This window comes from Notolabrus celidotus, chromosome 17, assembly GCF_009762535.1.
Source record: "Notolabrus celidotus isolate fNotCel1 chromosome 17, fNotCel1.pri, whole genome shotgun sequence".
Lineage (NCBI taxonomy): Eukaryota > Metazoa > Chordata > Actinopteri > Labriformes > Labridae > Notolabrus > Notolabrus celidotus.
In genome coordinates, this window is record NC_048288.1 from 30,766,688 (window position 1) to 30,790,350 (window position 23,663).

The 23,663-nt window shown below is 41.4% G+C and overlaps 2 protein-coding genes across 6 annotated transcripts in view; both read right to left on the reverse strand.

The window, feature by feature from the left end:
• Positions 1-397: 397 nt before the first annotated feature.
• Positions 398-11,854, reverse strand: zgc:112982 (uncharacterized protein LOC503771 homolog). 2 transcript variants are annotated; one of them, XM_034706390.1, is made up of 11 exons: positions 11,649-11,849; positions 9,848-9,891; positions 9,081-9,737; positions 7,850-8,677; positions 4,611-4,780; positions 2,377-2,497; positions 2,218-2,290; positions 2,002-2,123; positions 1,466-1,565; positions 1,273-1,387; positions 398-872 (listed from the first exon to the last, which is right to left on the reverse strand). In XM_034706390.1, exons 2-11 carry the CDS (start codon positions 9,880-9,882, stop codon positions 859-861), a joined length of 2,235 nt encoding a protein of 744 aa, XP_034562281.1. In that variant the 5' UTR covers positions 9,883-9,891; positions 11,649-11,849; the 3' UTR covers positions 398-858. The 2 variants fall into 2 exon arrangements, with proteins under 2 accessions (XP_034562281.1, XP_034562282.1); XM_034706391.1 differs by lacking the exon at positions 9,848-9,891 and having other exon boundaries at positions 11,649-11,854.
• A 4,486-nt stretch (positions 11,855-16,340) lies between these two features.
• Positions 16,341-23,663, reverse strand: part of map7d2b (MAP7 domain containing 2b) — a 31,220-nt gene continuing 23,897 nt past the window's right edge. For all 4 annotated transcript variants that reach the window (XM_034705812.1, XM_034705813.1, XM_034705811.1 and 1 more), the window contains 3 exons: positions 22,085-22,229; positions 21,516-21,781; positions 16,341-17,983 (listed from right to left, as the gene is read on the reverse strand). In XM_034705812.1, the coding sequence (XP_034561703.1) occupies positions 21,520-21,781; positions 22,085-22,229 (407 nt within the window). In that variant the 3' untranslated portion in view covers positions 16,341-17,983; positions 21,516-21,519. The remainder of the gene's footprint in view (positions 17,984-21,515; positions 21,782-22,084; positions 22,230-23,663) is intronic.

Below are 23,663 nucleotides of genomic sequence, written 5' to 3' on the forward strand. Positions count from 1 at the left end.
AAATATTTCCCTACTTTACATCCTATTACTTTAATTTTCATTTGTTTATATGTATTAATTTAATTTGGATTAAACTATTTTATCCAAATTAATCATTTTTAAATGTTGCAATTTTATTTTTTAAATTTAACTTTCTATTATTCTATTTTCTTTGTATTCATATTTTTTGTCTATTTATTAAATTTTTATTCAAATATTTTATTCTGACTATTAATATAAACATCCCTTTAAAGTAAAAAAAATCCTGTCAAAAAAAGCGAATAAAAAGGAGCTCAGACTCACTCCAACTAAACACAAGAATAATAATAATAATACATTTTATTCATAATGCACTTTTCATTTACAGAAATCTCAAAGTGCTACAGGCACACAGTAAAACAAAGACACTCAGACAAACTCAAAGTGATGATTGTTTTATTAGTTTTGCAGGGAGGGAGAACACTCGTCTGTACAGGCTGATTTAAACTGAGTCAGAACACAAAAACATCTTCATAATCATCAAAACAACACACGTGATGGGAGGGAGGGTTCGGTCAGTGAGATAGTGTCCTGAAATGTGGACACCCAAACTCTGATTACAAAAGCTAAAAATAAAGTTTGAATCAGGACGGCACATCCATTAGACAACATTAAAGATGTGAACACTAAAAACAAAGACACAGAGACACACAGAGGAGGACAGGGAGGAGGTATGAGAGGAGACGCAGGACAAACTATCAGTCAGTTCCTCCTGCTGGAAACACAACGCAGACTTCAAAGCTTCACAGTCCAGATCAAAAGAAGAACATGGTTCCTCTTAGTTTCTTTTTAATTCAAAGTCTTCAACAAATCAAAACATGATAACCTCCTGACGCCCGGTCACCAGCTCGGACCTGTGGAGGACAAAGAGAGGAGGTAAGCAGCAGAGCTCAGAGACGTCTGGGTCAGAGGAGAGACAATGTAAGCAGATTTTCAGTTTGTCAGGAGAAAGAGAAGACGGGATCTCTTCAGTTAAGCAGTTTAAAAGGCAGCAGGAATCCTCCTTAAATACAGAAACCCGTCAGCAGGTCAGAGGGAGTACTCCGCCCCTCCCTCCTCCTCCTCACTGACTCGTCTTAAAGCTGCCAGGAAAGAGCCGGGGAGCGCTTACACAACGGGAGCAAACCGAGTTCAAGGTGGGAAAAATCTGTCTCAATGTGTCGCCGTGAGTCTGAGACCGTCTCTGAGCCGATGGACAGGAGAGGGTTTCTCTCAGATCTCAAACAAGAGGTCTGTAATGAGGGGTGGATTTACCTGCAGGGTTGCTGCGGAAGTTCTGTCGCCTCATTGGTCCAAGACGGTTGCCGAAGCGGTTGTTCCTGCGCTGGGTGCCCATGTTCTGCCTGAAGGGGGCGCCTCTTCTCGGTCCCTGGAGAAGGAGAGGAGTATTAACGACAGTCTTTGACCTCACAGGTGAACTCTGCAGGAATCTGGCTTTCACCCTCACCACGTTTGCTTCTCGCTGCCTGCTCGTCTCCTCGGGCCAGTCTGAGAAATCTTCGTCCTCCAGCTGAGCCGCGTCGTCGCTGAAGTCTGGACCCGGATCACTGAAAGACACAGGAACACAATTTACTTTAAGTATAAGAGATATAACTTTAACTTTGAGAATTTTAATCCTGAACACAGGAAAACACATTTTTAAAAATGTTGATGATGATCCTTAAATGTTGTCTGAACTGTAATGCAGCCTCTTGACACTAGGTGGAGCTGTAGATCCAGTTAGTGGGCCTGCTTCCCCAGTCTACAGTCCAGATGTAAAAAAGCCCACTTGTGCATATATCTTCTCGACTGGAGTAACGCATGAACACATTCAGCTCAGGCTTGCAGACATTAAGGACCAAAGGCGGTGGTGCTAGCTCTGCTATCTTTAACCACAACTTGGCAAACCACTGAAACCAGTTTGTTATTGTTTACTCTACAAAGATAACAGCTCATCACAAAGTAAACTGAAGTAAGGAAGTGAAGCAGAGAAAGGAGATGTACCTGACTCGGCCTTGAGGGCGCTGTGACAAGTTGTTTCCTAATATTGTGACTTTGACCCCCTCCAGTCTCTCCTGCCTCCTCTTCTCCAGGTCGTGCCTCAGATCCCCCGGGCCTCTCGCCGGCTGTTTTAACAGAACCGATTAAATCAGTAAACAAACATATATATATATAATAAACACCATAAACACGTTCAGAGAGAGTGTTCAGGTTATTTACCGGCAGGGAGCCGAGCCTGGAGAACAGCGGCTCTTCTTCATCGAGCAGAGAGTTCATGTTCAAACTGAAACCTCTGTGAGGAGCACAGAAGGGAAGTTAACAACAGTTCAAACATACATCAGGTTAAATAAATCTAATGTGACTGAAGACGACACGTACCGGTTTGTACTGAACCTCTCGTCCAGCGTCAGCTCCTCCGTCTCTTCTTCAGCGAAGCTTCCTTTTTGAGGAGCTGAGAAGCGTTCGTTCAGGGGGACGCCGTCACCTCTGAAGTACTGCTCTGTGAGGGCAGAGGAATCAGAGGCATTAAATTAGAAACTGGGGACTGTCTCAGTGTGTTAGTCTGAAACCTCTTAAATATATCCTCTGCAGACTTGAGTTGTACTTCCACACCATTTATCTACTCACACATGATCATTGAACATCAATCACAGATTAATTTTCCAGAAATTCAAGAGGACTTTAACATAAATGAAGTTGTAAATGTGTAGGCAGTTGTGTGTTTTGTTGTTTTCCAATTTTGTCTCATGACAGTTTGAGTATCTTCTTTATTTCAAGCATCAAGAATCCAGATTTACTCTTTTGAGTTTACTCTCTGATGGATTGATTTGTGATATACAATATTTTATTTTTTAAGTGTATTCTATTTATTTCATTTTATTAGTATTTTTCTATTATTCGTATTTGTGTGTGTTAATTTTATTATTTTTTCTCACATTTTTGCGTAGTAATACAAATTTCATTTAGATGTTAAATTGTAATATAAATTTTTTTAAATGTAAATATTTAGAAAATTTCCTTTTATTTTATTTCCTATTATTCTAATTTTGAATGTCTTCATTTTTATGTATTTTTTTAAATCATTGTTGTGTATTCATTTCATTTGGATTTAAATATTTTATCCTAATTAATTAGTTATTTTTAAATGCAACAATTTAAATTTTTAAATTTTACTTCCTATTATTCTATTTTCTATGTATTCATTTCTTGTTATAATTTTTATGTATTTATTAAATTTGTATTCAAAATTTTTCTGATTTTTCTTTAATTTAACCTCAGGGATCCATTCTGGGGACCTCTACTATTCAACATCTACATGCTCCCCTTAGGTCAGATAATAAGAAACAACCAAATAAATACCATAGCTATGCAGATGACACACACATTTACATCACCATATCACCAGGGGATTATAGTCCCATACAAACACTGAGTAAATGCATTGAACAAATCAATGACTGGACGAGACAGAACTTTCTTCAGTTAAACAAAGAAGAAACTGAAATGATTGTTTTTGGAGGAAGAAAGGTTAAAGGTTACCGCTCAGCTCCAATCTGCACAGATGAAATGTTCAAACCAGGTCAGAAACCTTGGTGTAGTCATAGACTCAGACCTTAATTTCAGCAGCCACATTAAGACAATTACAAAGTCCGCCTACTATCACCTTCAGAATATATCAAGGATTAAAGGACTCATGTCTCAGCAGGATGCAGAAAAACTCCTCCATGCATTTATCTTTAGCAGACTAGACTACTGTAACGGGGTCTTTACAGGACTCCCTAAAAAGTCCATCAGACGCCTGCAGCTCATACAGAATGCTGCTGCTCGAGTCCTAACAAGGACCAAAAAAGTAGACCACATTACTCCAGTTCTTAGATCTCTACACTGGCTTCCTGTCTGTCAGAGAATAGACTTTAAAATCCTGCTGATGGTTTATAAAGCACTGAATGGTTTAGGCCCAAAATACATAGCTGATCTACTACTACTTTATGAACCACCTCGACCTCTGAGGTCATCAGGTACTGGTCTGCTTTCAGTTCCTAGAGTCAGAAGGAAACATGGTGAAGCAGCGTTTAGTCATTATGCACCACATATCTGGAACAAGCTCCCTGAAAGCTGTAGGTCTGCTCCAACTCTCACCTCTTTTAAATCAAAGATTAAGACTTTTTTATTTAACACTGCCTTCCTGTCTTAGATTATTTTAACTCACTTTAAATTAAAATTTTAATGTAATTTTTAATATATTTCTAATTTTCCTTTTCTTTTCTGTTTTATCATATTTGTCATTTTAATTGTGTTCTTTTATGCCTGTCTGAATGTCTCCAATGCTTTTAATGTGTTAATGTAAAGCACATTGAGTTGCCCTCGTGTATGAAATGCGCTATACAAATAAAGCTGCCTTGCCTTGCCTTGCCTAATTAACAATTTAATAAGTTATATTTTATTTTTTTAATTTTTGCCTTCCTTTCTTTTTTTTAATGAAATATTTGTGCATGAGACTGGCCTGAGTCTAACGGCTGCATAGTGGTTTTGTGTCGTCGGCTGAGTCTAATAAAAAAAAAGAAAGGTTAAAAATAAATGAATAAGAGTCCAGATTCGTGTTCTCACTGTACCTTTCACACTGTGCACCAGTGAGATGATTTCCTGAGCAAAATTCCCAGTGTGCATTGCGGTCTCTCTGTACGTCCCAGAGTGCTCCAGCATGGGCAGGAAGTCCAGACGCTGGCGACCGACGTTGACCAGGTCTAGAGAGAGCTGTCGGTCTGAGGAGTAACACAGCTGACTGCAGGAGGAGGAGAAACATGGAGGAATGAAACCTGAACAGAGGTAGAGCCTGAACCCATCAGGGTGAGCTCTCACCTGAGTTTAGGAGACAGAATCTTTATCTTTATCTATGTTTCAAAAGAAGTGAACATCTTGAGCTTGTTTACGTTTGTTGAAAGCTAAAGTCAGATTCAGGAGCCACTAAAACAGTTCAAAGATTAAACTGTAAAACTGTTTTTGTGCTCAGTGTTAGCTGGTACTTGTTTACTTCTAAAGGTGTCCATCTTTAAAGAAATATTTTCTTTCTCTGACAAAGAAGTTAAATAAAATCACTGTTTTTACCTTCACCAGCACTTACCTTTCATGAGCTCCAACACTGGTGATGTTTACAAAATAAAAAACATCCTACTTGTAGAATAATGAGGGGAAGTCCCCGTGTGAAGTGCACATTCATGATCTCGTTTTTAATATTATATATATATTACTTTAAGGGTTACGCTCAGGCCTAAAGAGATACTCCTTGTTAGGACAAAAGGTGATTTAAAGGTTGGGTGAAAGTTCACACTTCTTTTCATGTTTGATCCATTCAGCCTTCAAATGAGCAGCTTTGGTTCTCAGATCATCGGGTATATTTCAGCCACTGTGTCGGACTCCAGTCGTTCTGATTGACGTCTTACATCGAATACTGTTCATCTTCTCAAAGTCTGACTCGTCAAATCTTGATCTGACATGCTGAAAAACTTGAATCCATGATTCTTGAAGCAGCCTTGGTGACACTTCAACGTCTCCTCTGATCAGCATACTTTGATATTGCAGACTCATGTCCCGTCTTGCAGCTTGATAATGTTCATGTCTCTTCCCCAGATGATCAACATGCTAGGCCTCATTTTCTTGTATTAAATGTCACTGATGGTGCTTCCGTAAACTCCCCTTTTTCATGGTTTTATCCCTTCGTTTTCTGACTTGGCTCTTCCCCTAATCTTCGTTATTTTGCACCGATGTTTCTCTGATGTGTCCACTTTTATTCCCAAGGCTTCCATATATCTTCTGATGGCTTTGATTTCTCTTTTCAATGCTGGAGATAAGACTGCAAGTTCTCCATTTTCCATCCCAAGATTTAAGATGTTAATATTCTTGGCTTTAAGTGCTTCCAATAAAAGCATTGCTGTGCTTTGGTTTCCTGTTGAAACATCACCAATGTTTATTTTCCTCCTTCATCAGAAGCCGTTCATAGGTTCATATTTTCAGAGATAAGTTGTAGAAGATTGTATTCATCCATTTCTGTGGCGAGCTGCAAGTAGCCATCACTCCTTGTGTTGTTTATGTTCTTCTGAACTTAGAAAAGTGTCCGCAATTCCAAGGTGGACATAGTTTGAATGCTCTTTCCAAAATACATCCCACTCCACCGTCAGTGTTTGGCCATGTAAGGCAGAAGACGAGGACACGAATCCTCCCTGCACATCAACAGATCACAGCATTTGTCTTCCTCCCTTGTAGAGCATAAATGATGAGCTTACAGCAGACGAGGTCTTTTCCTTTCCGAATGTAGATCTGACATCTCTGGATGAGAACCAACCAAAAAAAGGAGTCATCTTCTTGTAAGAGATCTTCATTTTCCCCTTCATTGCAGAGCACTTCATTCCTTCCTTGAATACGTTCTTCTTCTTTTTGGTGTCCAGCACAAAGCAAGCAATATATTCTCTAAATCTTTGTTGCTCAGCTGCAAAAAGCGTGCAAATCTGTTCTTGCAAAGCGCCATCCTTCTCCTCCAGCATTCCTGAAACAAGGCCACTGAAAAGATCTTCCTCTCTCTGTTTCAGCAGGGTTTGTGTTATCACTTCCTGATGCAACTTGACTGACGCCAACTCCAAGGGAGTCTTGAGAATCCTGAACTGTAGAAATCAGTTCACCCAGAGGCAACATCTGCAGTTTAGACCTGGACAGATCATCCCAAATATGTGCAGCTTGACGTGTCCAAAGAAGTGAAAAGAAAAACTCCCCTTGAGATCTTTGCCGTATCATGACCGCACTCCGGTGAGAGGTGTCGCCAGCATCATCCATCAAATTCATTTATAGGAGAGGAAAACTACGAGGAAGGAATCCGGCATTTGGAATATTTTGTTGGAGATGTGTCTGTCTTCAGAAAAACTCCATGGTGAAAGTGTGAGGGCCCACTTCTTCAACCATCCTCTTCTTCACTTCAGTTATCACAAATCTGAACTGGCGGTAAAAATCCGACCAAGTCTGAAGCCTTTGGTTGCAATTATCTCGTATATGACCTCTTCAGCGTGCCTGTCAGCTCTGAGGTTGGAAGATTGGTTGCTTGGGTTGTCCAGTGTTGACTTTGGTAGCTCCAATATGTCCAATGATCCTCAACAGCTGGTGTTTTCCAATCTATGTAGTCGGTCACTTGTCTGCTTTTGGTGTTTTTTTGTTTTGTGACAGAGCATCAGATCCACAGATCCACAGATCCACTACATCAGTGCATTCACACAACAGCAATGTAAACAGCAGCAGTAGAACTACTTCCTCCTTTCAGACCACCTCCCAGGTGCTGAGTGCCTCCTCTTCGATTTTCAGGTGGTCGGCTTGTTTTCTGTGACACCCCAAAGCTCCTCCATGAATGAAAATGCAGAGCTTCGTTGTTCTTCAGGTGGTACGAGCTTTGAGTCTTGAGCATCATCATTGGAGTAAAAGCAGCATTTGTCTCTTCTTGAAGTTTTCAAACGACGGTTTCTCCGTGTTTGGATGAATGTCGTTCTGTTCCTTTAAGAGACGTCTGCGAGGCGTCCTGATCCGATGATGAAGCAGCCTTCACACCTGGTAGAAATGTGTTCCAGCTGTGACTTCAGTTTCCATGTGGGGACACGTTTGAAGCAGAATTCCACAACTTCAGCAGTTTTTTCACAAACTGCATGAAACTCCATCTGAATAAAAGTGTTCAACGTGTCCTGTGATTTTAAGTCTTCTAAATAAGATCCATCCGTTTGTCTTCTCCGCCTCTTCTTCTGCAGCGTTTCATGAGCTTAGAAAGAGAAGTGTGAACTTTCCCCTTTCACCCTTGATAATTAGATTTAGAATACTCTACCTGTTTTTGTGTACGGGTTGGCTCATGTCCACTTTGATGGTGAGCGTTTCCTCCGATGCGGCCGCCATGTTATTGGTTTTCTGATTGTTCCATTCACGTAACCTCTGACGAGGCATTTTAGGGTCCAAGCTGACGACTTGTGGGCTCCGGTCCAGAACTGCAGACCTCTCCTGTTTCCACTCTTGAAGTCGGTCTTCTTCGGCCCAGTTGGGCTCTGCTTCAACGGGATCCTCGTAATCTTCTCTGACGGGTTGAAACCCTGGTCTTGACTCTCCATCTGGGTAGTCTTGGTATCCCTGTGAAGACTGGTGCAAGTGTTGCTGATTTCTAGGTGGTCCAGTCTTTCCGTATTGACCACGACTAGCACGGCCTCTTGCTGGGCGAAAACTGCCCCTCCCCCTGTGTTTCATGGGACTGTCTCGATTTCCATAACTCATGGGGCTTGGTCTTTCTTCAGAGGTCCTCCTACTCTCATGATGGTTAGATTTCCTCCAATCCTCTTGAAAGTGACGAGGTCTTATGACTTCCTGGTCTTCCAACCTGCTCTCTGAGGTCCTGAAGCGCTCCTGAGAGGAGCTCGTTGGACGTGGACGTGGAGTCCTCTGGTGATTAAAGTCAGGGACAGGGTCACGATCTCTTCGCTCGTCAAATTGTTCCCACTGTGGCGTTTCTCTTCTCTCCGCGATGCCGTGATCGTGCTCGATAACGACTGGTCCCGAGAGCCGATTGTTCCCCCGCGGGAGGCTCCCCTGTGGTTCTCCTTGAAACCTATCTCTGGGTGAGTCCATTGGGTAACGCTGTTCCCCAAAGTTCTCCTCATCCCTGAACCTGCGACAGCATAAGAGGAAGTGACACTGTTCAACAATCATTCATGCAACTGTCCCGTCTTCACATCTGGTTCTAAATCTACAATTTAAATTAGCTTTGGACTTTTCTCAAACATCAGATTTCACTTTTAACTCTTTCAAGTAATACTGCATATGCATTCAGAAACTTGACCCTGTGTATGATCAAACATGCAGAAGTTTAGGCTTTAAAAGAAGATGCAATGCAAGAAAGATTTTAGCCATGCAGTTTAGTCGATTACTTTGAAATATGGAAATTAAATCATGACGAATCAGGGAAGAATTTTGTGCTATGGGTGGAAAAAAGGAGGATGAGAATCGTCAGCATTCTTCGTTTCCATTATTTCACTGTGAGAGTGCTGCAAAGCATTTGGCTTTAGATTTACCCGGCGTGTTTGGTGTCCTCCATTTCTCTTCTTTGCCTTTTAAACTGTGGGTTCCTTTGTTGATAGGAATCCTCCCATTTGTTGTCTCTGTTGAGACTCTGTGTGTTCCTCCTTCCTCTTTCCCTACCTGCTCCTCCTCTTTGGTCATCTGACCTTCCACCGGGACTAAGATCTCTAAACCTCCCTCGTCCTCTGCCCTGCCCCTCCCTCCTCCAGCCCATCCCTGGCTCCCTCTCCTGGCGGTCTGAGTTGGGCCTTGGTGTCGCCGGCAATCTTTCCCTCTTCAACCTCGGAGGCGAGTTGGATGACCTTCCTCTGTTCTCGTAGTTTGGGTACGCTTCTCTAAACCCACCGACGCGTCTTTCTTCACCTCCTCCTCCTCCATCACGCTGCGGGGAAAGCCTCCTGTTATCGTATCCTGCTCCATCATGATGGGGGGACGGCCTCCTGTGATAGAACTCCTCCTGGTTTGGGTGACGGTGATGCCCAAACTGGCGGTTATCCCTGTCTTCCCTGTTGTAGTTCCAGCGTTCTTCAGGAGCTTCTCTGTGGTGGTGGTGGTGGTGGTGGTGGTGGTGTCTCGGCTCCATCGGATCCCCGTCCAGTTCTGCAATGACTTTGTGAGGATCAAAGCCGGGTTCCTCCCAGGGAAACCTCCTGAGGAAGCAAATATTGAAATATGACTTGTCAGCAAACAGATTTGACATTTAAGCGAAGTGCAAAAAAAGATTAGAGCACACAAGAGAGGATCATCTGCTCGTCTTTACCTGTAGTGTGGCGACCGAGAACGTGGTCTCGACATTTTGCTCTCCTGTAAAGACAGAAGGGTTTCTGTTTGATCGAACAAACTTTGTATGTTGACGATATCAAAGACAGTCATATTTACAAATACACGGCCATTTACTGGACTGTCAACTCGGACAAGAGTCTCCCAGGTCATGGGTAACCTCATCCAGTGTTATCTCAACTTTCATCTTATCTTTAACATCTGTTACACTCAAGTTCTCTGTTCCTGTCTGACACATTCTGCAACTAACTCTTCAATGAATTCAAACAGACCTTATCTGACAAAACCAAAGTTTAAAATCAGCTCAGTGTCCGACCACTGATTACTCTCTCATCTTCACATACTTTCACAAATCACCTTGTAAACGAAACGCCTTGCCATCGCCTTTTTAAAAGTTCTTGTTAACGAGAAATCTCTGCCTGTAATCACGCGCCTGCAAGGGTAACCTCTCTCAGGACCTCCGGACAGCTGGAGTCATGTGACCGAGGTTTCCCCACGGTAATCACTGAATCAAGGATTCTCCTCCTCCTCCTCTCCTCATCCATGTTGTCTTTCTGGTCCTCTGAAAACCTCTGACCTGTTGACTCCAGGCCTGGCTCCGCTCATCATGACTTTGGTTTGTTGTTGTAGTTAAGTGAAATACGATCTGGTGATAACACAGAGTGTTTTATTCTGAAAATTAACCGGATGTTTTCATTTTGTTTTGGTGAAACCTGACTTCCTGTCCCGCTCCAACTGCTCTGTTGAGATTGATGCGTCGTGCTCCGGCATCCTGCACAAATAGAAGTCTTGTGTATCTGATCCGGAGGACTCCAACCTGCTGGATCAGAGACGCAGCCGGAACGCAACGGAGCGGATCCAGAGGAAGTTAACACATTGACTAGAAGAGAAACCTATCAGATCTGGTGCTGTGACGGATCGGAGACGGAGCGGACACAGATCTGGTTGAATTTGGCTGTAACTGGTTCACAGAGCAGAACTTTAGGTCGATCATAACATTCAACACTAAGTTGAATATAAAGGTGCACTCATGCTTTAGCCTAGCCAATGCACTCCATTTGGAGGCTCCACAATCCTGAAAGCTCAATGGTTACCAGCAGAGAAGACATATTCTGCAAGTGCTTAAACTTAAAGCTAGGGTTGGTAGTCAAGGAAAAGTAGCATGAATTTGAATGTAGCATGTCCACAGGACTCCTTCTAAATTAACTTCATGTTAAAGCAAAGAAAACTGGAGCAGCCTGCTGCAGTTCTCCAAATAAGAGCTAGTGAAATAAGTCCCGCCTCTCTCCGGGTAAATAGCCAATCACTGCTTAGGATTTCGGGGCGGTATCTGGGGTGTCCAATCAGATTCCAAAGGGGCCCCAGTGTACCTCATGGACACGCCCCTTTATATATAGCAGGTATTTACAACATCAAAGTGTTGTTATTAAAGCTGAAAGCTCAAACTCGGCTCGCTGTAAGTCACTGAAACATTAAAGACACCGGAAGCTGCTAAAACTCCTTCAATGACGTCATGTTGTGAAACTTGATCGTTAGCTTAGCAGCTAACTCCACCGAGCACACGAGCCTCTTTTATACAACACTCTCCGTTTAAAATGCACAAAGGACAGTTACTCTGAGGGTCACACACACACCAAGAGAGTCAATGTTATTAATATACTGAAGTTATTGAAGACGCCATGACACACACACACACGCACACACACACACACACTGAAATCCAACCTGTGCCTGGTTAGCTCTAAAGCTAACGAGCAGCTAATGTCACGCAGCAGTCTTACCTTCAGGGCGCGCGGCTGTCGGTCTCTAGATTCAGGTAATGAAAGGGTTAAATGTTTCAGTGTGATCGTGATAAAAACACCTAACCCTGTTTATTAATAATATAATATAAAGTCAGTTATCTACGGTGTGTTTATACAGCTCTGTTAGAAAATGGCTGTTTCAATTTAACGACCAATGTTACTATCGTAAAGCACAGATTTGGTGCTTCCTGTTTGTGTTTTTCAAAATAAAAGCATTTGCTGTAAATTCACAATGTCAACAAATTAATCTTGAATTAAAATCTGTTTTTTTGTAACTTATTATAGAGTCATGAAGTCTACTATGCTATGCTAGCATTTCTATCTGTAAAACGGACAATTTTAATGAATTGGAAGGTAAGAAAGGCAAAATGTTTTGATATAGACAGCTGGCTTAAAGATTATTTAGAACTGATATCTATGGAGCAAGCAGCATCAGCACTTGTAGATCCAGGCAGTGGCCACAGAGGCTCTTTGAATTTTATTTTATCAGTGATGGATAAAAGACCTTGATGGCTCCTATTGATACTTGACCTGAGTTTTAAACCCCATGAATTCTTGAATGAACATGAATGTATACATTTTATTTATTTATTTATTTTTCAATTTTCTTTATCTATACACTGAACAATATTTACGCTCCACCCCTTGCTCCCATGTCTTGTCCTGTTGTAGGTTATCAAGTAATTTGTTTGTATGTATATTTGTTTGTTTGTTTAGATCTTGTCCAGTCAGAGTTGTGTTGTTGTATTATAATTTTGTGTATTAAAAAAAAAAAAAAAAAAGTCTACTAGTAATACTGAATGTTATGGTTGAATTTAGAGCTACACTTGACAGTAAGTTGGACCACCAGAAGCCCAAAGTGGATAAATATTTTATTTACTTTATCTCTTTTTATTCAGATAACTACAGAAGAGGATTAGGGCCACTGGAAGGAAAGAAAATCAAGGTCTAATATTTTTTTATTATTATTATTCTGAGAAAAAAGTCAGAAAAAGGTCAGAATTCTGAGATTAAAGTCAGAATTCTGAGATTAAAATCAGAATTCTGAGATTAAACTCTGACTTTTTACTTAGAATAATAATACAAAATATATATTGGACCTTATTTATTCTTTTTTTTCTAGTGTAAATTAGACTTAAGAATTTACGCTAGCTGAAGAAGTTCAACCTGCAACAGGAGTTGCTGAAACAGTTCTACTCTGCAGCCATTGAGTCTGTCCTGTGCTCTTCCCTCACTGTCTGGTTCGGTTCTGCTACCAAATCAGACATGAGGAGACTGCAAGGGACAGTCAGGACTGCAGAGAGGATCATCAGTTCCCCCCTGCCCTCCCTCCAGGACCTGTACTGCTCCAGAATGAGAAAAAAGGGCAGGAAAAATCCTCACAGACCCCTCTCACCCGGGTCACCATCTCTTTGACCTGCTGCCCTCCAGCCGGCACTTCAGAACTCTGAGCACTAGAACATATCAGGCCGTATCCCTCATGAACAATCACACTGTAAACCACTAAAGACTCCCGTGACAGATCACATACATGTGCAATACTTTGATTTCTGGTGCAATACCTCAATAACCATGTGCAATATTGTAATTTAATCCATAACATAATTTATCATTATATTCATCTGCTAAATGTGCACTCTGGCTTAGGCTAATTTATGTAAATAGGACTTTTATACTTCTTTGTACAGATAGTATTTTACTTTTACAATTTTTATATTTAGGTTTCCATATTTTTATTGTCCTTACTGTCTCGTTGTTAAGTACTGGTGTTCCTATCACCACGTCAAATTCCTTGTGTGTGAGCTCACTTAGCAATAAAGCTTTCTTGAATCTGATTCTTGCATTAAAATGATTGAAATGTGCAATTTGAAGCTCATAATGTTTAAATGAAGTCATTTTATTGAAATACTATCAAACTGTGAAGACCCTGGTGTTAAAAAGGAAGCAGCCTTGCAGGAAAACTAACATTTTGTAGAGCTCTTATTCTCTCCCTCATGCACGGCTGATATACTCCTCTCTACGCCTGCACAGTGTGAGTGTGAGAACATGGTTCAGTGTCACTGTTATGATATGAAATGTGATAAATATTAAAGAATGCAAAATGCACTCTCAGTTTTGCAGATCAGTTTTAATTTCAGTGCAGCATAAAGTCGACACACAGTGAGATATAATGAGAAATAAAAGTGGCTGCATTGGTAAAGGCCTACACTAGATTCTTCACATATCATGAATGTCTAAACATCATACACAGGTTTGACTCTTCTTCTCAGAGTCACCTGTTCGTCTTCATTATCATACATCTGTTCATTTATCCAGCTCATCGACACACGAATGGCTTGATGAAGTTTTATTGTTTCTTTTTCAGCAGTTTTCCATGCACCACATCTACAATGATATATTCCACCAAGCTGCAGTGTCACAGAGTTAAGTACTATTAGGATAAACATTATGTCCTTTACTTCATATACAAGGGGACCGAGGGGACCCTCTTACAAATGAGCGTCAGCAGAATCTGGAGGAGTTATGAGCAAGTATGGAGGGAGGTGGAGCCAGCAGGAGAGTAGAAACGTAAGACAGCACTGAGGTTAGCAGCAGTGAAGTGTTTCTTCTGACTCAGTGTGGCGCCTCAGAGGAGAACAGAGACGCTTTCCCACAACGGTGAGGTTTTAAAGAGCAATCTGTGCACCCGGATCTGAGCTGGATTACTCTCCTACATTTTCTACCCTGCAAAGAAGACTGCACAGGACCTTCAGCCAAATGTTTATGGGGTCATGGGACAGGATTAAGACTCCACATCAAAAAAACTGTTACCAGTTTGTTGATGTTGATATAAAAAAAAAAAAACGTAGAAAAGAGCAATAAAGAAACAAATGAATGGAAAAACTGGCACTTGATCAAAAATCAACATTAACCCAGTACTCACAGTCTGGTTGGTGTTGAATGAATGAATCAATGAACAAACAAAGTACACCTGGAACAAGACCACTAAAGGGGATAAGGCCACTGAAAATGAGTTTTGAGGTCTGACATTTATCTTAATTCTGAGAAAGAAGTCTGAAATCTGGGATTTGAAGTCAGCTTTTTTTAAATTATGACTTTAAACTCAGAATTCTGTGAAAAAAGCCAAAAGTCAGGATTCTGTCCTCAAAGATATTGTCAGCAGCTATAATCCAAGATGTTTAGTTTCACTGAGAATCTATTTTTTTTTTTAGGTCTGACCTGATTTTTTCAAATTCTTATTTTTTCTTTCTTAGAACTTTGAAACCAGGAGTGTCGGATCCTGGTTTTATCAAAGGATTCCAGAACTACAGTAGAATTCTGACTTTCATCAAAGAGTTCCAGAACTACAGTAGAATCCTGACTTTCATCAAAGAGTTCCAGAACTACAGTAGAATTCTGACTTTCATCAAAGAGTTCCAGAACTACAGTAGAATCCTGACTTTCATCAAAGAGTTCCAGAACTACAGTAGAATCCTGACTTTCATCAAAGAGTTCCAGAACTACAGTAGAATCCTGACTTTCATCAAAGAGTTCCAGAACTACAGTAGAATCCTGACTGCATCAAAGAGTTCCAGAACTACAGTAGAATCCTGACTTTCATCAAAGAGTTCCAGAACTACAGTAGAATCCTGACTTTCATCAAAGAGTTCCAGAACTACAGTAGAATCCTGACTTTCATCAAAGAGTTCCAGAACTACAGTAGAATCCTGACTTTCATCAAAGAGTTCCAGAACTACAGTAGAATCCTGACTGCATCAAAGAGTTCCAGAACTACAGTAGAATCCTGACTGCATCAAAGAGTTCCAGAACTACAGTAGAATCCTGACTTTCATCAAAGAGTTCCAGAACTACAGTAGAATTCTGACTTCTTGTCTCATAATCCTGACATTCATCTCAGACTTCTAGAGATGAATGTCGGCTTTAAGTCCAAATTCTGTCTACAATCTCAAAAAAGCCAAAAGTCAGGATTCTGTCCTCAAAGATATTGTCAGTAGCTATACTCCAAGACGTTTAGTTTTTACTGAGGATCTATTTTTTCTGAGGTCTGACCTGATTATTTTTCAATTTCTTTTTTATTTTCTTTGAATGAGGAAATCAGGAGTTCCAGAATTCTGGCTTTTATCAAAGGATTCCGGAACTACAGTAGAATTCTGATTTATTTTCTCATAATCCTGACAATCATCTCAGACTTCTAGAGATGAATCAAAGTTCAATCAAGTCAAAACCCAATCTCAAAATTGGATTTAAGACTTAAAAAACAACAACAGAATTCTTAGAACTCAGAGAAAAAAGCCAGACATCAGAATTCCAAGTCTCTAAATTCTCAATTGTGTCATTCTAGAAGTAAAGCTGCTGAGGTTTTCATTCCATGAGGTCTGACCTCTCTGTTTCTGTTTTCTCTTAATGTGAATTTATGCTTAGAATTCTGAGAAAAAAGAGGTCAGACATAAAATAAATAAATAGATAAATAAATAAATAAATAAATAAATAAATAAATAAATAAATAAATACTCAGAGGCCGTTATCCTCTTCCATGGGACCACCATGTAAAACATAGTTACAGATTTCTCCTCTGAGTTTGAGGTGATTAAAACAACAAACATGTAGGGATGTCAGTAAACATAAGAATGTCAGATCTGGCTTAAAGCTATAAGAAAAAAAATTCTAGTTCATAACCATAATTTTAATAAATAACAGGACAGATTTTCCTAAACTATTAAAATAAATGTACAGATTTAGGAGGGGGTGCGACAATAAATGTGAGGAATGGAGTAGCTTTACAACAAAGAGTCATAATTGGCACCAGATCATGATGTAGGAGGAAATATTGGACTGATATTTGCACACGGGTCGGTCAGTGATGGTGTTTTGGGTTCTGCTGGGGGAATTTGCTCAGGCAGCGATCCTGACTGTGACTCCCTTTAACTCTGGGGTCCTTCAGAGTCTGTGGCATGCTTTTACCCCGCAGATAATCAAAGCTTTCTTTCATAGTTTCATAATTTCTCATGAGTCATGTTTTCTCTCCTGCCTGACCGGCTGACATCAAACCCAGACTTGCTCTAGAAATCGCTGTCTCTCTACTTCACGGTGTTCTTAGTGGAAAGGAGCCTTTACAGAGCCAAAGTGCACATGCTGGATAACGCAGAGACGGCTGGCTGCTTCAGGGGACATGTTTGACTGCACAGAGGTTTAAGGCCTCAGAGGTGATGAGCTGCGAGGCGGTGAACGCTGTTTCACACCAGAGTCTGTTCTGAATGGTGAGGTATATTTTTAGTCGGGGGGGGGGGGGGGATGAGCTGAGGAGGAAAAATCAAGCGTCTTCAGAGCGGTGAAACACACATCTACTGTAAGTGCACTCTATGAACTGCAGTAAGCGTGGTTACAGTCAGTGTCAGACAAAAAAACACAACACAGTGTCAACATTTTCCTGATCAAAATGCAGGACATTTGACGTATTCTTCCCCCTTCCTTTCACCTCCACAGAGACGTCCGTGAATGGAGTGACGAGCAGCAGAAAACAAAGCGAGAGGCGGGGCTATAATATCAGATCGTTTTCTTCTGCGTCAGGACGACAGAGGAGGCGTCGCTGTCAGCAGAGGGGAGGTAAACACACAGGAACCATCACTGACAGACAGAGAGAGAGGCTCTCACACACTGGTCCAGTACACAGCTACAACCATTAACAGCTCAGCTAGCTAGTCCTCACTGAAGATGCTACACAGGATTTACACAACAGTGTCTCTTTTTTCTTTTTTTTTACAGCTTCCCTCCAGATTCACTGCTACAGAGCCGCCCCACACTCCTCCTCCACCGCTCACGTCTATTTACACTTTACAAAAGCAGGGCTGAGAGATTAAAGCGGGTGATACTCGAGTGATGCTTTGAGGCGGCGCAGGCGGACGACGCTGGCTTCAGGAGATCAGAATGTAGAAGTCATGAGAAGATGCTGTGTTGAGCATGTGTGTTAATAACGTTTCACCTTTACTTTACACTTCTTTTCATCCCGATTCTTCACTTTTAAATCCAACAAACATGCAGAAACCTTACTTATAAACCCTCTTCATATCATCTGTGTGATTGAGTCAAACTGTGACGTGTGTGAGAGTCACAGTCGCCCGCCTGCGCTGCGTCAAATCGTTGCCAAAAGCTTTACTGCGAAGCGAGTTTTAGTTTTACAGATGTGAGGTGAGTTATTGAGCATTCCTTCCTTTGTGGAGACGATGGTTCTTGTCGTCATCGTCGTTGCAGACAGAGGTGATGATTTCTTGGTTTTGTTCTCCAGGCTCCTGTTTGGACTGAACCGGCCGGCTCTTCTGCAGAAAGAGAGAGAGAGAGAGAGAGAGAGAGAGAGAGAGAGAGAGAGAGAGAGAGAGAGAGAGAGAGAGAGAGAGAGAGAGAGAGAGAGAGATAGAGAGAGAGAGAGAGAGAGAGATAGATAGAGAGAGAGAGAGAGAGAGAGAGAGAGAGAGAGTGTTTATATCTGTCCAGTTTGTTTATATGTGTCCGGTGTGTTTATATGTGTCCGGTGTGTTTATATGTGTCCTGTGTGTTTATATGTGTCCAGTGTGCTTATATGTGTCCGGTGTGTTTATATGTGTCCGGTGTGTTTATATGTGTCCTGTGTGTTTATATGTGTCCAGTGTGCTTATATGTGTCCTGTGTGTTTATATGTGTCCGGTGTGTTTATATGTGTCCGGTGTGTTTATATGTGTCCAGTGTGTTTATATGTGTCCTGTGTGTTTATATGTGTCCAGTGTGTTTATATGTGTCCAGTGTGTTTATATGTGTCCAGTGTGTTTATATGTGTCCAGTGTGTTCATATGTGTCCAGTGTGTTTATATGTGTCCAGTGTGTTCATGTGTGTCCAGTGTGTTTATATGTGTCCAGTGTGTTTATATGTTTCCAGTGTGTTTATATGTGTCCAGTGTGTTTATATGTGTCCAGTGTGTTTATATGTGTCCAGTGTGTTTCCAGTGTGTTTATATGTGTCCAGTGTATTTATATGTGTCCAGTGTATTTATATGTGTCCAGTGTGTTTATATGTGTCCTGTGTGTTTATATGTGTCCAGTGTGCTTATATGTGTCCGGTGTGTTTATATGTGTCCGGTGTGTTTATATGTGTCCTGTGTGTTTATATGTGTCCAGTGTGCTTATATGTGTCCGGTGTGTTTATATGTGTCCGGTGTGTTTATATGTGTCCTGTGTGTTTATATGTGTCCAGTGTGCTTATATGTGTCCTGTGTGTTTATATGTGTCCGGTGTGTTTATATGTGTCCGGTGTGTTTATATGTGTCCGGTGTGTTTATATGTGTCCTGTGTGTTTATATGTGTCCAGTGTGTTTATATGTGTCCTGTGTGTTTATATGTGTCCGGTGTGTTTATATGTGTCCTGTGTGTTTATATGTGTCCTGTGTGTTTATATGTGTCCGGTGTGTTTATATGTGTCCAGTGTGTTTATATGTGTCCAGTGTGTTTATATGTGTCCGGTGTGTTTATATGTGTCCGGTGTGTTTATATGTGTCCAGTGTGTTTATATGTGTCCAGTGTGTTTATATCTGTCCAGTGTGTTTATATGTGTCCAGTGTGTTTATATGTGTCCAGTGTGCTTATATGTGTCCTGTGTGTTTATATGTGTCCTGTGTGTTTATATGTGTCCAGTGTGCTTATATGTGTCCTGTGTGTTTATATGTGTCCGGTGTGTTTATATGTGTCCAGTGTGTTTATATGTGTCCAGTGTGCTTATATGTGTCCAGTGTGTTTATATGTGTCCAGTGTGTTTATATGTGTCCTGTGTGCTTATATGTGTCCAGTGTGTTTATATGTGTCCGGTGTGTTTATATGTGTCCGGTGTGTTTATATGTGTCCAGTGTGTTTATATGTGTCCAGTGTGCTTATATGTGTCCTGTGTGCTTATATGTGTCCAGTGTGTTTATATGTGTCCGGTGTGCTTATATGTGTCCGGTGTGTTTATACGTGTCCAGTGTGTTTATATGTGTCCAGTGTGTTTATATGTGTCCGGTGTGTTTATATGTGTCCAGTGTGCTTATATGTGTCCAGTGTGTTTATATGTGTCCGGTGTGTTTATATGTGTCCGGTGTGTTTATATGTGTCCAGTGTGTTTATATGTGTCCGGTGTGTTTATATGTGTCCAGTGTGCTTATATGTGTCCAGTGTGTTTATATGTGTCCGGTGTGTTTATATGTGTCCGGTGTGTTTATATGTGTCCAGTGTGTTTATATGTGTCCAGTGTGTTTATATGTGTCCAGTGTGTTTATATGTGTCCGGTGTGTTTATATGTGTCCAGTGTGTTTATATGTGTCCAGTGTGTTTATATGTGTCCAGTGTGTTTATATGTGTCCAGTGTGTTTATATCTGTCCAGTGTGTTTATATGTGTCCAGTGTGTTTATATGTGTCCAGTGTGCTTATATGTGTCCTGTGTGTTTATATGTGTCCTGTGTGTTTATATGTGTCCAGTGTGCTTATATGTGTCCTGTGTGCTTATATGTGTCCAGTGTGCTTATATGTGTCCAGTGTGTTTATTTGTGTCCAGTGTGTTTATATGTGTCCTGTGTGCTTATATGTGTCCAGTGTGTTTATATGTGTCCGGTGTGTTTATATGTGTCCGGTGTGTTTATATGTGTCCAGTGTGTTTATATGTGTCCAGTGTGCTTATATGTGTCCTGTGTGCTTATATGTGTCCAGTGTGTTTATATGTGTCCGGTGTGCTTATATGTGTCCGGTGTGTTTATACGTGTCCAGTGTGTTTATATGTGTCCAGTGTGTTTATATGTGTCCGGTGTGTTTATATGTGTCCAGTGTGCTTATATGTGTCCAGTGTGTTTATATGTGTCCAGTGTGCTTATATGTGTCCAGTGTGTTTATATGTGTCCGGTGTGTTTATATGTGTCCGGTGTGTTTATATGTGTCCAGTGTGTTTATATGTGTCCAGTGTGTTTATATGTGTCCAGTGTGTTTATATGTGTCCAGTGTGTTTATATGTGTCCGGTGTGTTTATATGTGTCCAGTGTGTTTATATGTGTCCTGTGTGTTCATATGTGTCCTGTGTGTTTATATGTGTCCTGTGTGTTCATATGTGTCCTGTGTGTTTATATGTGTCCTGTGTGTTTATATGTGTCCAGTGTGTTTATATGTGTCCAGTGTATTTATATGTGGGATGATGATGTGCACCATTGTTGTGAGGCTGGCTGAATGTTATTGTTTATTTGTGTTTGGTAGATGTATTCTTGTACAGATGGTGACAACAAATCTCCTTATTAAGGACAAATAAAGATCTATCTATCTATTTATTTATTTGATTTATTTGATTTATTTAAATGTATCTATATATTTGATTCATTTATTTATTTATTGATGATATTTGATTTATTTAATTGTATCCATTTATTTATTTATTTGATTTATCTTAAGTTCATTTTATTTATCAATTTATTCTTCACCTTTATAACAATGATTTAATGCTCTGTTGTTTCATCACTTTATTCTGTTTCATTTGAATTTATTATTTTGAACATTTTGTTTTTTGTTGTGTTTTGTTAAAATTTTCCACACTCCTCTCTGTTAAAGCTTTATTCCATCGTCCTCCTGAATCCTGCCATGCTGTGTGTCAAAGCTCTTTGTAAACATTGTTTTTAAAGGTTCTATAAATAAAGTTATTATTATTATTCTGTAACTGTTGCAGCAACAAGTGTTAACAAATTAACCAACATCTCATCATCTCATGTGTGTGTGTGTGTGTGTGTGTGTGTGTGTGTGTGTGTGTGTGTGTGTGTGTGTGTGTGTGTGTGTGTGTGTGTGGACACGCTGGAGTCTGAGCCGGTCTCTACCTGGCTACTGGACGTCCAGCTTGGTCGGCCCGATGCTGTGGATGAGCTGTGATGTTTCAGAGGCGGCGCTGTACGCCTGAATCAGAAGGTTTTTGTTCAGGTCCCCGACCCCGCTGCCGGCCTGCATCTTGGGGTACGGGGGCGTCTCCGCGACGTGACCCTGCCCTGGTCCGTGGGCGTCTATGTCTATCAGGTGGTCCAGGGGGCAGCCCTCGGTGACCGGGGAGAACTCGTGAGCGCTCGCCTGCTCGTCCCTGGACACAGGACTGATGGAGACAGATGGAGAACTTAAAGACACGATGATGACAGAGACAGGACAGCTTGTTTATTTGCACTTTTCAAGACACGAGTTCAGACAATAAAAGCTCCTCGGCCTGAAACACAGAACATCCTCTGGTCTGTGTGGATGAGCGCTGAGGGAGAGAGATGCATACGTGGAAAAGAGACGAGAGACGCATGAGCTGAAATGTTTCTGCATGAACCTTCAACACAAAGAAAGAAAGATGCCGGACTCAAACTCAACAGACACGTTGGTGGAGAGTTCTCCACAGATGTGAGGGACGTCTCACCTGACGTCCATGGACTGGACTCCGTCAGAGAGCTCGTCCACGAAGCTCTTGTGCTCCAGAGGTCCCAGCATGATGACGGGGGCTTCAGCTGGAGTCGCTGCCTCCTCCTCTGAGGCGACGGCAGCCTCTGCCCTCGAGTCGGGCACTGAGGACAGACGAGGGGTTAAAAAGTTAAAAATAAAAACACAATAAAGAGATTAAATCTGCTGAAAATAAATAGTTTAAAGTCGTAAATGGATTCTAAAATGAAATATGTGTTGAGGGTTTGTTGTAATGTCATGATATATTAGCGAGTTTGATTTCCTCTGAGGCCGCCCGGCTGATGAAAGTGTCCTGATATAACCCAGTCTGGGTCAGAGAGTTCGATAAGTACTGCAGTGTGCTCAGTGTTTGTCTGACTGACGTTTAACCACCAGGAGGCGCTGTCCTCCTGTCTGTCTGACTCTGCTGAGTCACACTGCAGACGCTCGTCTGATCCGATTTACAGGAAAGTGATTTTAAAGGAGAGGAAATTAAGTTTGGGGAGAATATTCTACATCCCAGAGCGAGGAGACAGAAGACAACAAATAAACACAACATCTGACACACCTCACACACACACACACGCACACACACACACACACACACACACACACACACACACGCACACCGAACCAGAGACTGCTACCCCTTCACCGTGACACTGCGCATCTGTTATTTTTTACCCTGTCACCTGAAAACATCTCAGTTTCCTTAGAGAACTCAAAGAAGACCAGGGTATCAAGATTAAACACTCTTAGTTAGACTGCTATAGGCTTAGACTACTCTAGGCTTAGACTACTATAGGCTTAGACTACTATAGGCTCAGACTGCTATAGGCTCAGACTGCTATAGACTCAGACTGCTATAGGCTCAGACTGCTATAAGCTCAGACTGCTATAAGCTCAGACTGCTATAGGCTCAGACTGCTATAGGCTCAGACTGCTATAGGCTCAGACTTCTATAGACTCAGACTGCTATAGGCTCAGACTGCTATAGACTCAGACTGCTATAGGCTCAGACTGCTATAGGCTCAGACTGCTATAGGCTCAGACTGCTATAGACTCAGACTGCTATAGGCTCAGACTGCTATAGACTCAGACTGCTATAGGCTCAGACTGCTATAAGCTCAGACTGCTATAAGCTCAGACTGCTATAAGCTCAGACTGCTATAAGCTCAGACTGCTATAGGCTCAGACTGCTATAGGCTCAGACTGCTATAGGCTCAGACTGCTATAGGCTCAGACTGCTATAGACTCAGACTGCTATAGGCTCAGACTGCTATAGGCTCAGACTGCTATAGGCTCAGACTGCTATAAGTTTAGACTGCTGGGGGAACTGACACACTGGGATCCTGTCTTTCCCTCTCTCTCCTCTCTCTGTCTGTCTCTTACTTTAACTCTTCCTGTCCCATTAAAGTTACTAACCATAGACCTTTCTGGAGTCCCCGTCTCCCCACTATCATCTCTCTCTCTCTCTTCATCTCCCTCTATCCCTCTCTCCAACACGGTCTCAGCAGATGTGTGTCTAACATGAGTCTGGTCCTGCTGGAGGTTTCTGC

Bases quoted from the DNA above. Each gene is read 5' to 3' on its own strand.
- zgc:112982 (XM_034706390.1), bottom strand. From the start codon at position 9,882: ATGTCGAGACCACGTTCTCGGTCGCCACACTACAG. The intron at 9,738-9,847 runs GTAAAGACGAGC...TTGCTTCCTCAG, and splicing joins TCTCGGTCGCCACACTACAG to GAGGTTTCCCTGGGAGGAAC. The intron at 4,781-7,849 runs GTAGAGTATTCT...CTCCTCCTGCAG, and splicing joins CAACCCGTACACAAAAACAG to TCAGCTGTGTTACTCCTCAG.